The following is a 14,270-nucleotide window of genomic DNA, read 5'->3' as shown; positions in this document are numbered from 1 at the left end:
TAAATGAATAAGTTAAATTAAATCTAAAAAAAGATCTCAGAGGCCAATGAGTACAGTCTCCTACCCACTACTTCATGCCCTTATTCTGCTACCTAGACAGGCTGTCACTTAAGTGTTCAATCAGAGGCTAGATGACTAACCAGTTATTACCTGTTCAGAACAGCTCAGTTCAGTAGAAGATTCTGTATTGAGCCAAAATCCAGCTATTTGTCATAACCTCCTCCTGGAGTAACTGAGAATAAGAGCATTTGTTAATGGCCCTTCAGCTCTGTGTAGGTGGCAATCAAGGTCTTCCTGAGTGTGGTTGCATTTTGAAACTCAAGAGGCAGAGCACTTCCAATGTGGTAGAAGGATTCAGATTCAGGCCTCAGATTCATGGTCTTCGCTCTGGCTCTTACTGGGTATGTCCCCTTGGTTAAGTCTCTTTGCCTCTCTGAGCCTCGGTTTCCTGAACTGTAAAGTGAGGGTAATGATACTTGGCTTAGAGGATGGGTATAAGGATTCACTGAGATAGTAGATATTAAATGCCTGGCATATAGTAGGTACTTATTAAATGAACACTATTATAAGAACTGAGATCTGGAGTTGTGCTTAGAACGTTGCATACTTTATCTGGTTGCCTGAGAAAAAGTAACAAGTCCTTCACTTCCCCGCATGGCTTCATTGACCTTCTGCCTTCCTTTTTCCCCTTTTAGGTTTGCGAGAGAATAGGAGGCACCCAGCATCCTATCTGGTCCATGGTGGCAAAGCTCTGAACTTGGCCTTTAGAGCCTGGACAAGGAAAGAAGTAAATACACTTTTTCTCTACTTCCTCTAGAGTTCTGCCCTCAGTAGAGGCTTGCTTTGGGTAGATGCTTCAGGGAGGTGGAAGAGACCAGGGAGGCCTGTGGGCTCCTGGGGTTAGAATGGAGGACTGAACTAGGACTCCCGGATAACATTTTTAAAACCTTTCTTTCTGATTTTAAAAAGTAACACATGCTTATTCTAGAGAATTAGAAAAAATGAAGAAGAGTATAAGGAGGGAAAAACATCACCTATAATTTTAACACTTGGAATTAACATTAACACTTGGTTATATTTTCTTCTGGTCTTTTTTATATGCATTTAAAAAACATGATTGCTATCACTCTGTACTTTCAGTTTTATATCTTGAGTTTGTTGGCTTATGTTCATTATCCTGTGTCCTCAAAGTTCTCCACAAACATTTAGTAGTTAAATGATACTCTTTTGCAAGGATGTACCGTCCTTATTACCTCACCACTTGTTTATTGTTGCTTTATTTATTTGGGGGAGTAGTTACAGCAAATCATGCAGTGACTGTGTGCTTGCACCAACCTTTGTCCCTCATCTTTTGATTGTTTCTTCAGGATAGATTCCTAGAAGAGCAATTACTGGCTCAAAGTATATGAAAAAAATGTAAGGCTCTTGACGCATACTGCCAAAATGGCTTTTTAGAAATAACACCAATATCCATCTATCCAATTGAATATGAAACAGCTATAAAAGAGATTAAGGAAGTTTTCTCTGTACTGACTTGGAAAGATCTCTAGAATTTGTCAAGTAAACGTGTGCAACCATGTGTGTGATGTGCCACCTTATGTGTTAAAAGGTGTGGGGGGGGGAACAAGAATAGTATTTTTTATGTGCTTGTATTTGCCTGCAGACACAATCTGGAGGGATGCAGAAGACAGTAATAAAGGTGGTTACCTGTGGGTGTGGGGTAATGACACTTATGGCAGGGACAAATATATTTTGAGGCTTTTCAATGTGTATCTTTTTATATTGTTCAATTTTTGAGCTATATAAATGGATTACCTACTCAAAATGTTGACTTTAAAAAAATTTTAAGAAATACAACAAAGTAAAAGAAGAAATATCAATATATTTCCTTATGCTTTTGATATTCTTTACAGATTATCCCCTTGCATACAGTGGCTTAAGGAGACCTTTCAGCCATTGTAGGCTTAACTTGCACAATCTCCCCATTCCTGTTGCCGACCTTCCCTGAGATATCCTTGGACTTCTTGTTTTGGGCCTTCTTTTCTCCCTGAACATACCTACACCTGGGCCTTAGCCTAGTCTTCTGTTTCTCTATATCCCTCAGGTGTGGCTACCTTAGGTTTCATTTCTTAAAAATGTTCAATGAAAGTTCAGTGAAGTGAACTTTAGAGTGACTCTGCTCCAGGAACAACAAAAGGGAGGGGAGTGAGTCCTGATTACTCATGCTGTGAGCCAGGATGGCCCCACATAGCTTGGCCAGAGGGAGCTGGAGAAGAGTAGAACACAGATCTGAGGAGCCCATTCTCATCTCATGGAAGTAGTCTTTTGTGAAATGAAGATGATTTCTATGGGGGGTACTTGCTCCCTCACCTTTCCAGAGCCTCTGGGCCAGGAGAGGGAGCTATTAAATTTATCCAGCTGGATCACATGGGTTCTCAGACCCTACCCCTGTCCAGCCACCAAAATAGATTCCAGATGGCTTAAAAGAATTAAAGGAAAAAAGAATCAAAACCATGGTAAATAAGGTAATGCTGAAGAAGTTTTGTCAGTCCTCTGCATGCAGAAGTGAAGTGAAAACTGGTGGAAGAAATCACAAGGGAAAAGCCTGAGAGCTCTGTCTATATAAAGGTGTAAATTTTGAGGACTCAAAAAGATTGCAAATAAATTTAAAGTGAGACACCCAAGAGGTCTCAGCTGGGGTTGCTGTGGAGCTAGCACTGGACCTGTAGCTTCTCAGACCTGAGCTCTGTCCTTACAAGTGGAGAGGACAGGTTGTCCCCAGGGGTCTCCTCCAGGTTCTTGACTTTTTGAGGGGTATGGCCCAAGCCCACCACTGAGTTACTCACACGCCTTGACACTGTCCTTTATCTAAGACAGGTTTTGCAAATATTTCCTCACAGTCTCTGGTTTGTCTTAACAGTGTTTTTCAAAGAGAAGTGTTTGTTTTTTATTAAGCTCAACTTATTTTTCTTTTAAGGCTCATGCTTTTTGTACCCTTAGAAATCTTGGTGTCTAACCCAAGGTTCCAAAGATTTTCTCCTCTGTTTTCTTCTAAAGGGATTATAGTTTTAGAGTTTACATTTCGGCTTTTGATCCATTTTGAGTGTGTGTGTGTGGTGCAAGATATGGATTGAGCTTCTTTTTTTACATATGGGTATCCATTTGGTCCAATATGAGTTGTTAAAGAGATTACCCTTTCTCCATTGAATAACCTTGGTACTTTTGTCAAAAATCAGTTGTCTATTTATGTGTGGGTCTATTCTTCATGCCTTTTGTTTGACAGGCTCTGCCAGACCACGAGGATGAGATTCCGGAGACAGTGCGGACTGTACAGCTCATTAAAGATCTGGCTAGGGAGATCCGCCTGGTGGAAGTAAGAAGCAGGGGAGCAGGGGAGGCGTTTGGGAAGGGCTCAAGGCTCAAGTGGCAGGTCAGGCTTCTTCAGTTGGCTTGAGAGTCCAGGGGAAGGGTTGGGAAAACCCCATCAAGGACTCCATTAATTTAAATAATTATTATGTGCCTCGAGTGTGCTTCGCATTAGGCTAGGTGCTTATAATACATAAATAACTCATTGTCCACAAAGAACTCAAAATCTTTTAGAGGACCCTGGGCAAAGTCCACTGTCTGAACCTCAGTTTCCTTGTTTCTAAAGTGTGGATAATTATACCTACTCAGGGATTGTTAAAAGGGTTAAATAAGGTAATACAGGCTGAGCATTAAGAATGGTACTTGGCACATAGTAAGTGTTCAGTAAGTTCTGATGGTGGGTCATGGTAGTGGTGGGTGGTGGAGGTCATATTTAATATTTTGACTCAGTCTCTGCGTTCTACAAAATGACAGTTCTCCCAGATTAAACATGATTACAAAGCCGTCTTTCAACAGGTGGCTTATACCACAAGGCAGTAAGTGTAGATGGTAAGAGACTCAGAGAAACTTGGATTCCGGTTCCTGCTCCATCACTTGCAAGCCTTTCAGAGCCTTAGTACCTTTGTCTGTAAAGGGGGAATAACACCACCTTTTCAGAGTTCTGTTAGGCTCGAGAGCTAATGTATGTAGAGCCCCTCGCACAGTGCCTGGCAGAGTAAGTACTCAATAAATGCGAGCCATTGTTTTTAATAGACTTTGCAGCAAAGAGAGAACTTGGTGTGGGCTGGTGAAGTAGCAGAGGCACCAGAGGAGAATTGGACTTAAGGAAGCTTAAACTCTCATTTAGCTCAGGAGCTGTCAATTTCCATTTAGCACTTAGGATATAGGCACTACGTCTGTGCTAAAGGGTGGTCAGAGTGAGTTACTGGGAGTTTGGGCTTCTAGCCGCACCGCCTGTAGCATGTTTCACTGCCTACACCATAGCTTACATTGTCCACCTCCTACTTCCCTTTCCTCCATTCCCATCTGTCAGAATCCTTCAGGGTTACAAGGGTTACAAGGCCTACCTTTTCTCTGTCTCTTTCCGCTGAAACCAGTTTTGTATATACAAAACTCTGGGTTCATTGGAAAAGGACTTAGAGAGATGGATTATGTCTGGTCCACTGGCTTTCAAGTGTTTTAAAGTGATGGAACCTTTTTTTTTTTTTTTCGTCAAATGAAATCTTACTTGGAAGGTCAGTATACAACCAATCAAAGGATAGCTGCTGTCAATAAGGTGGAAGGCAAGAGGCTTCGACTTCCACATGTTCCTCTTGTTTGCCTTCCACCTACCTCCAGTCTTCAGGCCTCCTCCCAAGAAGTTCAGAGGAGCCACAGAGCACCTCTGACAACCACCTTTACAGTCTGCTCCTTCAATTTTATAGTCGAACAAACAGTAGTCAGATCACTTACCTGAGGTCACAGAGCTAGCTAGTAACAACAGACTTCGGACCAGACCCTGTCTCAAATCCTGCAGTCCTTAGGGTTGGGACCACACAGTTTAGTACTCAAGTATTTTCTCTCTCATGCCAGCTGCATTTGGAGTCTTTTCTCCAATTTTGACAGTAGTGCTGGGCTTTTTTTCTGCTCGTCTTCTCCTTACTTGTCAGTGGCTGGGTAAAGAAATGCCACCCAGTAAATTCCTGATGACCAACTCATTGTAAAAAATCTAGGCTGTGCATCTAGATGCGGAGCATCTGTAAGACACTTCCATGGCACTTCCAGTGCCATGAACAGACCTCTGCTCTTAGCATAGAGAGAACCCTGGAGTAAGCGCTAACCCCGTCGTGTACTAATACTCTTGTAGGATATCTTCCAACAGAACGTTGGGAAGACGAGCAATATCTTTGGGCTGCAGAGGATCTTCCCAGCTGGCTCCATTCCCTTAACCAGGCCAGTCCATTCCACTTCAGTATCCATGTCCAGGCTGTCACTGCCCTCCAAAAGTGGTTCAAAGAAGAAAGGCCTGAAGCCCAAGGAACTCTTCAAGAAGGCAGAGCGAAAGGGCAAGGAGAGCTCAGCCTTGGGGCCTGCTGGCCAATTGAGCTATAATCTCATGGACCCATACAATCATCAGGCACTGAAGACAGGCTCTTCCCAGAAAGCAAAGGTGGGTGCTGGCCCATGGGTTCAGCCCAGCCCTTTTGGGTCCCTTGGAAGATCAGGGGATCAAAAGGATTGTCCTGTCTTCCCACCTCCCTTAGGGCCCCTGGTGTTTGGCTACCAGTACCACTCATTTAACAGGCATTTATTGAGACCTTGTCTGTGCTGGGCACTGTGATAGGTGCTGTGAATGTTACCCTCAAGAGACTGGCAGGCTAGTGAGAAAGACAGGCATAAAAACAAATGAGTGCAATGAAGTATGGAGGATGCCATAATCAAGGGTGTGTGGGGGACCCTCAGACATAGAGGGGGAATGAGTTTATCTGGGTAGAAGTGATGGTCAACAGTTCTTCTCAGAAGACATGACACTTCAGCTGAATCTTGTAGTGCTAGATGGGAATGACATTTAAGAACATGGTATATGAGTGTCAGGTTGGAGTCTTGAACAGGTCCTTAAGTAAAGCCCTTCTCCAGGGCTCCACCTTGCTTCAAGATTGTGGTGCTCTCCATGGGCACGTGAAGATGCTCTCCCTCTTCAAAAGGGAACACGTTTTACAAGATTGATAGGTTTCCCCTGAGGTAGCCATACATTCTCAACCTGTGATCATTTGTGATCATTTGGGGTGGGGCTGGGGGACAGTGTAGCAGGAAGCCTTGGTTCAGGTGGTTTTAACAGTGAACTCAGCCAGTGAAACCGGAAGGAACTGGTCATCAGGATTCACTTGCAAGTCCCAGACAGGTGACAACTGAGCCTCCTCCTTCTGCAGTTCAACATCACTGGTACCTGCCTGAATGACTCAGATGATGACTCGCCAGACTTGGACCTTGATGGGAATGAGGGCCCGCTGGCCCTGTTGATGTCTAATGGCAGGTGAGGTGGGAAGAAGGAACACAGAGATAACTGGCACTGTCAGTGGCAACATGTCACTGGAACAGGGCATGGAGTTGAGACCTGGGTCTTGGAAATGGGTGGGGGAGGGACTGTACTTGGGGAAATACCCAGGTATTATCAGGTTTCATTGCTTAGTTCAGAGAACCATGGTAGCATTGGGGGAGAGGCCTGGAATCTTAATTGGCAGTCTGAGAAAAATTTTATGAGTTTTAGAAATTTCAGAAAGTCAGTGGGTCAGAACCACTGGCAGAAATAAGAGGGGAATATAGCATGCTGATTAAGAGCATTAGTTTTTTATATACCTTTTGCTATTAGATTTTTAGGAATTTTGCAGAAATATTTGCAAAGGTGTGTTATGAGAAATGTACAGTGTTCATAGCATCGTTGTTTGTAATAGTAAGTAATTAGAAATGTGTTTGTCAATAAGAGTTAGTTAAATGAATAGAATACCCTGTAGCTGTTAGAGAAAATGAGTTTAAAATCTGTTGGCATGGAAAGGTGTCCAAGATATATTCTTAAGTGAAAAAATCAGGTCACAAAATAATACATAGTAATAGTTGTATTTTAATTTTTAAAAAAGGTGTGTGTGCATGTACGTATGTATGCTTGTGTAGAAAAGTGGCATAGATTCTTTATTTTTAATAAAACTTTTTCGAAGAGGTTTAAAATTTAATATATGCAGTTTAAAATTTAAAAAGTATGCAACAGTACATAGTGAAAAATTTTATTCCCACCCCTCTCTGTTCCCCAGTTCCCTTCCTGATGGACAACTAGTGTCAATGATTTTTCTTCTAGGGATAATCATGCATATTTATGCAAATAAGTATATTTGTTATATATTTTATACTTGTCACACCAAACTTGTGAGAGTAGTTATCTCTGGAAAGTAGGATAAGGGAGCCAGGAGAGGAAATTTTCACTTCAGTAGCATTTGAATTTTGTACAATAAGCATGTATTGCTTTTCTTAAAATAATTTCTAACAGAACATTTTCTTAAAGAATAAAATCTAAGTGTTCACCACAAAAAGCACAGGCTTCAAAGCAGACAGTCCTGAGTTTGGGTCCCAGCTCTGACACGAATTCATTGTGTGACCTTGGCAGATTAATTAACCCTGCACCTCAGTGTCCTCATTTTATCTCTTCTATAGATAAAGCTTTTACCCTAGAGTTGTTGGAGGACTAAATGAGATAATGTATGTAGGGTGCTTATCACAGGGCCTGGCACATAGTAAATGCTTAATTGGTGGTAGCTCTTTCACTAAAATGTTGAAGATGAAAGGAGATGCTGGTAGTGGTGGTGAAGATGGTATAGGTATAGCCAGAAGCTAAGTGGATCATCCGAAACCCTGGAACATGTAGGGAGGCAGAGGAAGACAGTGAGAGTGATCATCTGGACACTCAGAGCACCAGACAGGAGCGGTCCAGAGTCAAGCAGAGTACCAAGCAGTATAGGAACACAAGTGCCAAGAATACCTTCGTAACCTTTTTGTGGGAAAAGGTCTTCGTATCCCAAGGGCAAGTGCAGTAGGTCCACCTGGCTGGGAGATAAGGAAAAAGGGAGTGTGAGAGTAGGGCAGATTCTGAAAGCAGCACGGCTGTTCTTGGGGTTTGGGACCTAGTTACTAAACAATAGTAGAGCAACTGTTGAGCATTGCCTTGGGCCATCGTTGGTCTCCTGGGGAGGAGAAAATTCAGAGTCCTAAGGGTCCAGCCTGTAACGGCTGTTGAGGACATGAGACATTTTCCCCTTTCCCACAAGTCTTTATGCCGCTTCTGTTAACTCCTGCAGCTGCCAGAGACTGTAGTTAAGTGAACCTAGAGAGACAAGATATAGAAATATTTACAGACAATATGACATTATGTCTGGGCTTTTCTCCAAAATCATCCAGTGTTTCACAAGGACTGAAGTGTAGATGAAACAAGATTGGCTGTATGTTGATAATTGCTGGAACTTAGCTGGGTGGAAGGTACATGAGAGTTAGTTATACTTTTATATTTTTGTATGTTTGACATTTTTCATATTTAAAAGTTAATAAAAGATCAGGGTATAAATAGCTACCATTTATTGAGCTCCTGCTCTGCGTCAGACTTTATCTTAGCTGTTTAGTACATTATTTTCTTTAGTCCTCACAACAGCCCTGAAAGGTAAGTGTTGTTATCCCCATTTTATTAATGTGGAAACTGAGGCCTAGAGAACTTAATTATAAGGTTAGCTACTGTTGGGCGCTTGCCATGTGTTGGTTTGTGCATTAGCTCATTTAATCCTCCTAAAACCCTGTGAGATAGAAAACAGGTCAGTTTAATGTCAGCCAGTTTACTGAAAGCTGGTTCACCAGATGACTGCTTGCTGAATGTATGTATCAGGAAGACTGATTTGCCAAAAGCTTGTTTCTTTTTTAACTATAGGTTTATTTCATCAGTTTGTACTGGTTAATACTGCTTACCATATCTAATGGGATTACATAAGCCCATTTCTTAGTTTTTCCCATATCCTTTATATATTTTAACAGCTTTTTTGAGGTATACTTTACATACCATACATTTAACCTGCTTTAAGTATACAATTAAATGACTTTTAGTAAATTTAAAGAACGTGCAACTATCACCACAGTCCAATTTTAGAACATTCCTATCACCACAAGAAGATCACTCATACTCACTTACACCTTTGGTTCTCTTCCCCAGGCCCAAGCAACCACTAATCTACTTTCTGTCTCCCTAGGCTGGCCTTTTCTAGACATACCATATAAATGGAATAACATAACATGTGGTCTTCTATGTCTGGCTTCTTGCACTTAGCATAATGTTTTTGAGGTTCATTCATGGTGTAGTGTTTATCGTTAATTGACTCCTTTTTATTTTTGAATAGCACACCATTGTATGGATATACCATTTTGTTTATACATTAACTAGTGGACAGTTATTTGGATTGACTCCGCTTTTGGCTGTTGTGGATAATGGTGCTATGAGCATTCACGTACAAGTTTTTGTTAAGGATATGTTTCCGTTTTTCACTTAGGAGTGAAATTTTGGGTCACATGGTAACTTTATACTTAACTCTTCGAGAAACCACCAAAATTTATTCCGAAGTGTCTATTCCACTTTACATTCCCACCAGCAGTATACTGGCTAACAATTGTTACTGTCTGTCTTTTTTATTATAGCCATTCTAATGGATATCAAGTGGTATCTCATTGTGGTTTGGATTTGCATTTCCCTAGTAACTAGTGATATTGAGCATATTTTTGTGTGATTATTGGCCATTTGTATATCATCTTTAGAGAAATGTCTTTTCAGATCTTTTGCTCATTTTTAAATTGCCTTGTTTGTCTTATTATTGGGTTCTAACCATTACTTAACTATTCTGGGTGCAGATCCTTTTCAAATAAATGATTTGCAAATATTTCCTCCCAGTCTTTCTATGGCTGGTCTTTTCATTTTCTTAGTGGTATCTTTTGAAGCACAAATGTTTTGAATTTTACCTAATTCCAGGTCATTAAAGATATTTTCCTTTATTGTTTTTCTAGAAGTTTTATAATTTTATTTTTTACATTTAGATCTAGGATCCATTTTGAGTTAATTTTTGTGTGTGATGTGAGTTAAGAATCCACATTCATTTCTTTGCATGTGATATCCAGTTATCTCAGCACCATTTGTTGAAAAGACCATCCTTTCCCCACTGAACTGCCTTAGCATCTTTTTAAAAAAGATTTTATTTATTTATTTGACAGACAGAGATCACAAGTAGGCAGAGAGGCAGGCAGAGAGAGAGAGGGAAGCAGGCTCCCTGCTGAGCAGAGATCCCGATGTGGGGCTCGATCCCAGGACCCTGAGATCATGACCTGAGCCAAAGGCAGAGGCTTAACCCATTGAGCCACCCAGGTGCCCCTGCCTTAGCATCTTTGGCAGAAATCAATGGCTGTAAATTATAGGGTTGGTTCTAGACTCATAGCTGTGTTCCATTGATGTATGTGTCTATCTTTTGCTAGCATCACACTCCCTTGACTACTGTTGCTTTTTAGTAAATTTTGGAAATTTAGTAGATAAATCCTCCAACTTTGTTCTTTTTCAAAATTCTTTTGGCCATATTAAGTCCTCTGTGTGCCTATATACATTTTAGTATCAGCTTATTAATTTCTATAAAAGAAATTAGCTGGATTTTTATAGGGATTGCATTGAATCTATAGACCAATTTGGGGGGAGTTGCCATTTTAATAATATTGAAAGTGACTATCTTTATGCTCTTTTTCTTTTTAGTACCAAGAGGGTAAAAACCTTATCCAAGTCTCGGCGAGCCAAGCTCACGAAGAAGGCAGATAAGGCTAGGCTGGTGGCAGAACAGGTGATGGAGGATGAATTTGACTTGGATTCAGATGACGAACTGCAGATTGATGAGAGATTGGGAAAGGAGAAGGCAACCCTGATAATAAGACCAAGTATGTACCTGTTCTTTCTTGTTCCTTTCCTGCCTATTTCACATTTGTTTTGGGTCCTCCTGATAGACCAAAGGCCTTAGGCCTGAGCTTGTTGACATTCTGACTTACCAGCTCTTTAGGCTTCCATGAATTCTTTGCTCTAGAGATTTATTTATAAACCAATTCCTAACCTCCCTAAATTAGTTGTGGCCTGTGTCTGTGGTCATTACTTTTAGGAAAATTATATTCTGACTTTTTTCCCCTGGGTGTTTGGCTCAGATGTTAATCTTATCTTCACAATATGTGTATTTCATTATTTTCTAGAATTTCCCCGAAAGTTACCCCGTGCGAAGCCTTGCTCTGACCCCAACCGAGTTCGTGAACCAGGAGAAGTTGAGTTTGACATTGAGGTAGGAGCCTGCCCTGTTGTCTGGTCTTCTGCCATTCTCGTTACAGAGACAGGAGACAGATTGTCATTCTAGGTGGGGGTGGGGGGTTGGGGAAAGATACCCTATGCCTTCAATTCCTAAAATATTTATTAAGTGAATGATTATGTGCTAAGGGCAGTGCACTTGAGCATATAACTGGAAGACCATAATTGAGTTGAAATATTTTAAAAATCCTTTAATGCAGGTTAGAATAAAAGGCATTGTGATGTAGCAGAAAGAGTATATGATTTGGAATATCTGGTTATGACCTTACACAACTTAGTTACTTTCCTGAACCTTAGTTTCCTTACCTGTAAAACGGGAATTAAAATACCTACCTCACACACACACAGAATAATAATGCCTACCTCACAAAGATGCTGTGGAGATTAAAATGAAAGAGTGAATATTCTGCTTAGTGTTTGATCTGTACTTGGTGCTCAGGAGATACTAGCATCCAGAGTAAAAATGTCAACATTGTACTGGGGACTTACCAGACCAGCCCTCAGCAGCTGAGGTGATATCCTCTTTCCCCAACAGGAGGACTATACAACAGACGAGGATATGGTGGAAGGGGTCGAAGGCAAGCTTGGGAATGGGAGTGGTGCTGGTGGAATTCTTGATCTGCTTAAGGCCAGCAGGCAGGTGGGGGGACCTGACTATGCTGCCCTCACGTGAGTACTGGCTTTGCTCTCCCCTTTCCAGGCGATCAGACAGCACACCCTCCCACCCCCACCTAAAAGGTTAGATGAGCCAATCAACAGATATTTATTGAGCCATTTAAAGGGGCAAAGACTTAGCAAGGGCATTCGGGCTGAAAGAATAAAGTAGACATGAAATCTGTCCTGAGGAACTTAAGACCTGACAGAGAGTAGATGTATAAACTTTAAGGGGATTGGTTTTGGGTACGTTGGGATTTGGAAGAGGGGCTAGAAGAGGCATGGAAGGAAAGCCGAGCCTTTTCTGGGCCCTGTTTTTTTTTTTTTTTAAATTGGAAGAATTCAGCATGGGTGAACAGGGAAGGAAGTGCACCCCTCTTTTTGCCACCTTCCTTGCTGTCTGTGGAAAGACTTGGGGCAGGAAGGACTGACCTTTACATGAAAACAGCCTTTGGGGTACTATCTTGATCTGTTGGTTTAATTTCTGGTTTCTTATCTGGAATTGTCCTCTCCTCCTTCCTCCCACCCTAACTCCCATAGCTATTGTCCCTCCTCCCTGACTATTCTGATGACTGGTTTCCTCCGACAGCTAGAGAACTCCCTCAAGCATTTCTCTTCTGTCCCTTGCAGTGAGGCCCCTGCCTCTCCCAGCACTCAGGAGGCCATCCAGGGCATGCTGTGCATGGCCAACCTTCAGTCTTCATCATCCTCACCAGCTACCTCCAGCCTGCAGGCCTGGTGGACTGGGGGCCAGGACCGAAGCAGTGGGAGCTCCAGCAGTGGACTGGGCACAGTGTCCAGCAGTCCTGCTTCCCAGCGCACCCCAGGGAAGCGGCCCATCAAGAGGCCAGCATACTGGAGAACCGAGAGCGAGGAGGAGGAAGAGAATGCCAGTCTGGATGAACAGGACAGCTTGGGAGCATGCTTCAAGGATGCAGAGTATAGTAAGGGCCACCAAGCACTTGGGTCCAGGCCAGAAGTGCTCCCCCCTCACCCCAGTCTCAAACCCACTCCCTGTCCAGGACAGCCTGTGACAATAATGAGCAAAGACCTTACCTTAAGCTTGATACTTGCTTTCTCTGAGTCATGTTTTCTTAATCTATAAAGTGGAAATATCTACAGGTTGATGCAAGAATTAGAGATGGTGCTTGTACAGAGCACCTGGCACATTGTCTCACGTATGGAAGACCCTCAGAAAATAATTAGCTATCCATTTTTTTAAAGATTTATTTATTTTTTAGAGAGAGAAAGAAAGAATGTGGTGGGGGGTGGGGTAGAGGGAGAGAGAATCTCAACCAGACTCCACACTGAGTGTGGAGCCCAACACAGGCCTTGATCTCATGACCCTGAGATCATGACCTGCGCTGAAATAAAAAGTCAGGTGCTTAACTGACTGAGCCACCTAGGTGCCCCAGGTGTCATCCATTTTTAAAATTGTGTAACCTTCTTTACTGGAAACTCTTTTTTTCAAACCCTCTTGCCTGTTTTATTTCTGTCACTTCCATTTCCTTCTCTGTTGTTTGGTTCATCACTTGCAAAGGTATATAATGATCTTTCGGCAGACTTCTTGCATTTAAGAGATAACCTTTTTTTAAGCTAAGATTTGTTAAGTACTACATTACATAATGCACCTTTTTGTATAGTGCAACTGACTTTAATGTGGGTTTTAATATTATTTTTTAATTTAAATTCAATTAGCCAACATATAATACATCATTAGTATTTTTTTTAATTTTTTATTTTTTATAAACATATATTTTTATCTCCAGGGGTACAGGTCTGTGAATCACCAGGTTTACACACTTCACAGCACTCACCAAAGCACATACCCTCCCCATTGTCCATAACCCCACCCCCCTTCTCCCAACCCCCCTCCCCCCAGCAACCCTCGGTTTATTTTGTGAGATTAAGAGTCTCTCATGGTTTGTCTCCCTCCCAATCCCATCTTGTTTCATTTATTTGACATAATGTTCAGTGATTCATTAGTTGCATATAGCACCTTTAAATTAATTCTCATTGACTAAGATTTGAACAAGAAGAGAAAGTAAAAGTGCCCTTTGACTAATACTCTTCTTTCTCTGAGGCAGGTTACCCAGAGGTAAATTGTGTTAACCAGGTAAATTGTGTTAACCAGTTGATACATAACTTTCATTTTGTACTTACAACCACATGTAGACACAAATAAATACAGTTTTGTGTAGTGTTCATGGTTCTACAACTTGCTTGGACATCTTTCAGCATCATTACATAGAGATCTATCTATTGCATCACCACACTGAAATCTTCCTGTTGTGTAGTAGTCTATAGCATTGGTGTGCCATTGTATTTTTAACCATTCCCTACTGATTAACATTGAGGTTGTCTCTAA

At 41.6% G+C, this 14,270-nt stretch overlaps 1 protein-coding gene across 6 annotated transcripts in view; it reads left to right on the top strand.

The window, feature by feature from the left end:
* The window catches only part of PHF8 (PHD finger protein 8), a 99,988-nt gene that overhangs the window by 47,238 nt on the left and 38,480 nt on the right, over window positions 1-14,270 (top strand). For 5 of the 6 annotated variants that reach the window (XM_032329896.1, XM_032329898.1, XM_032329900.1 and 2 more), the window contains exons 11-18: window positions 696-787; window positions 3,284-3,373; window positions 5,213-5,515; window positions 6,276-6,379; window positions 10,658-10,836; window positions 11,140-11,225; window positions 11,784-11,917; window positions 12,533-12,846. In XM_032329896.1, coding sequence (XP_032185787.1) covers window positions 696-787; window positions 3,284-3,373; window positions 5,213-5,515; window positions 6,276-6,379; window positions 10,658-10,836; window positions 11,140-11,225; window positions 11,784-11,917; window positions 12,533-12,846 — 1,302 coding nt within the window. The remainder of the gene's footprint in view (window positions 1-695; window positions 788-3,283; window positions 3,374-5,212; window positions 5,516-6,275; window positions 6,380-10,657; window positions 10,837-11,139; window positions 11,226-11,783; window positions 11,918-12,532; window positions 12,847-14,270) is intronic. The other variant, XM_032329897.1, reaches the window with a different exon arrangement.

This window comes from Mustela erminea, chromosome X (genome assembly GCF_009829155.1).
Source record: "Mustela erminea isolate mMusErm1 chromosome X, mMusErm1.Pri, whole genome shotgun sequence".
In the NCBI taxonomy this organism is placed as follows: Eukaryota; Metazoa; Chordata; class Mammalia; order Carnivora; family Mustelidae; genus Mustela; species Mustela erminea.
Note: the sequence above shows the minus strand (reverse complement) of the source record. Positions and strands in the feature narration are given on the sequence as shown.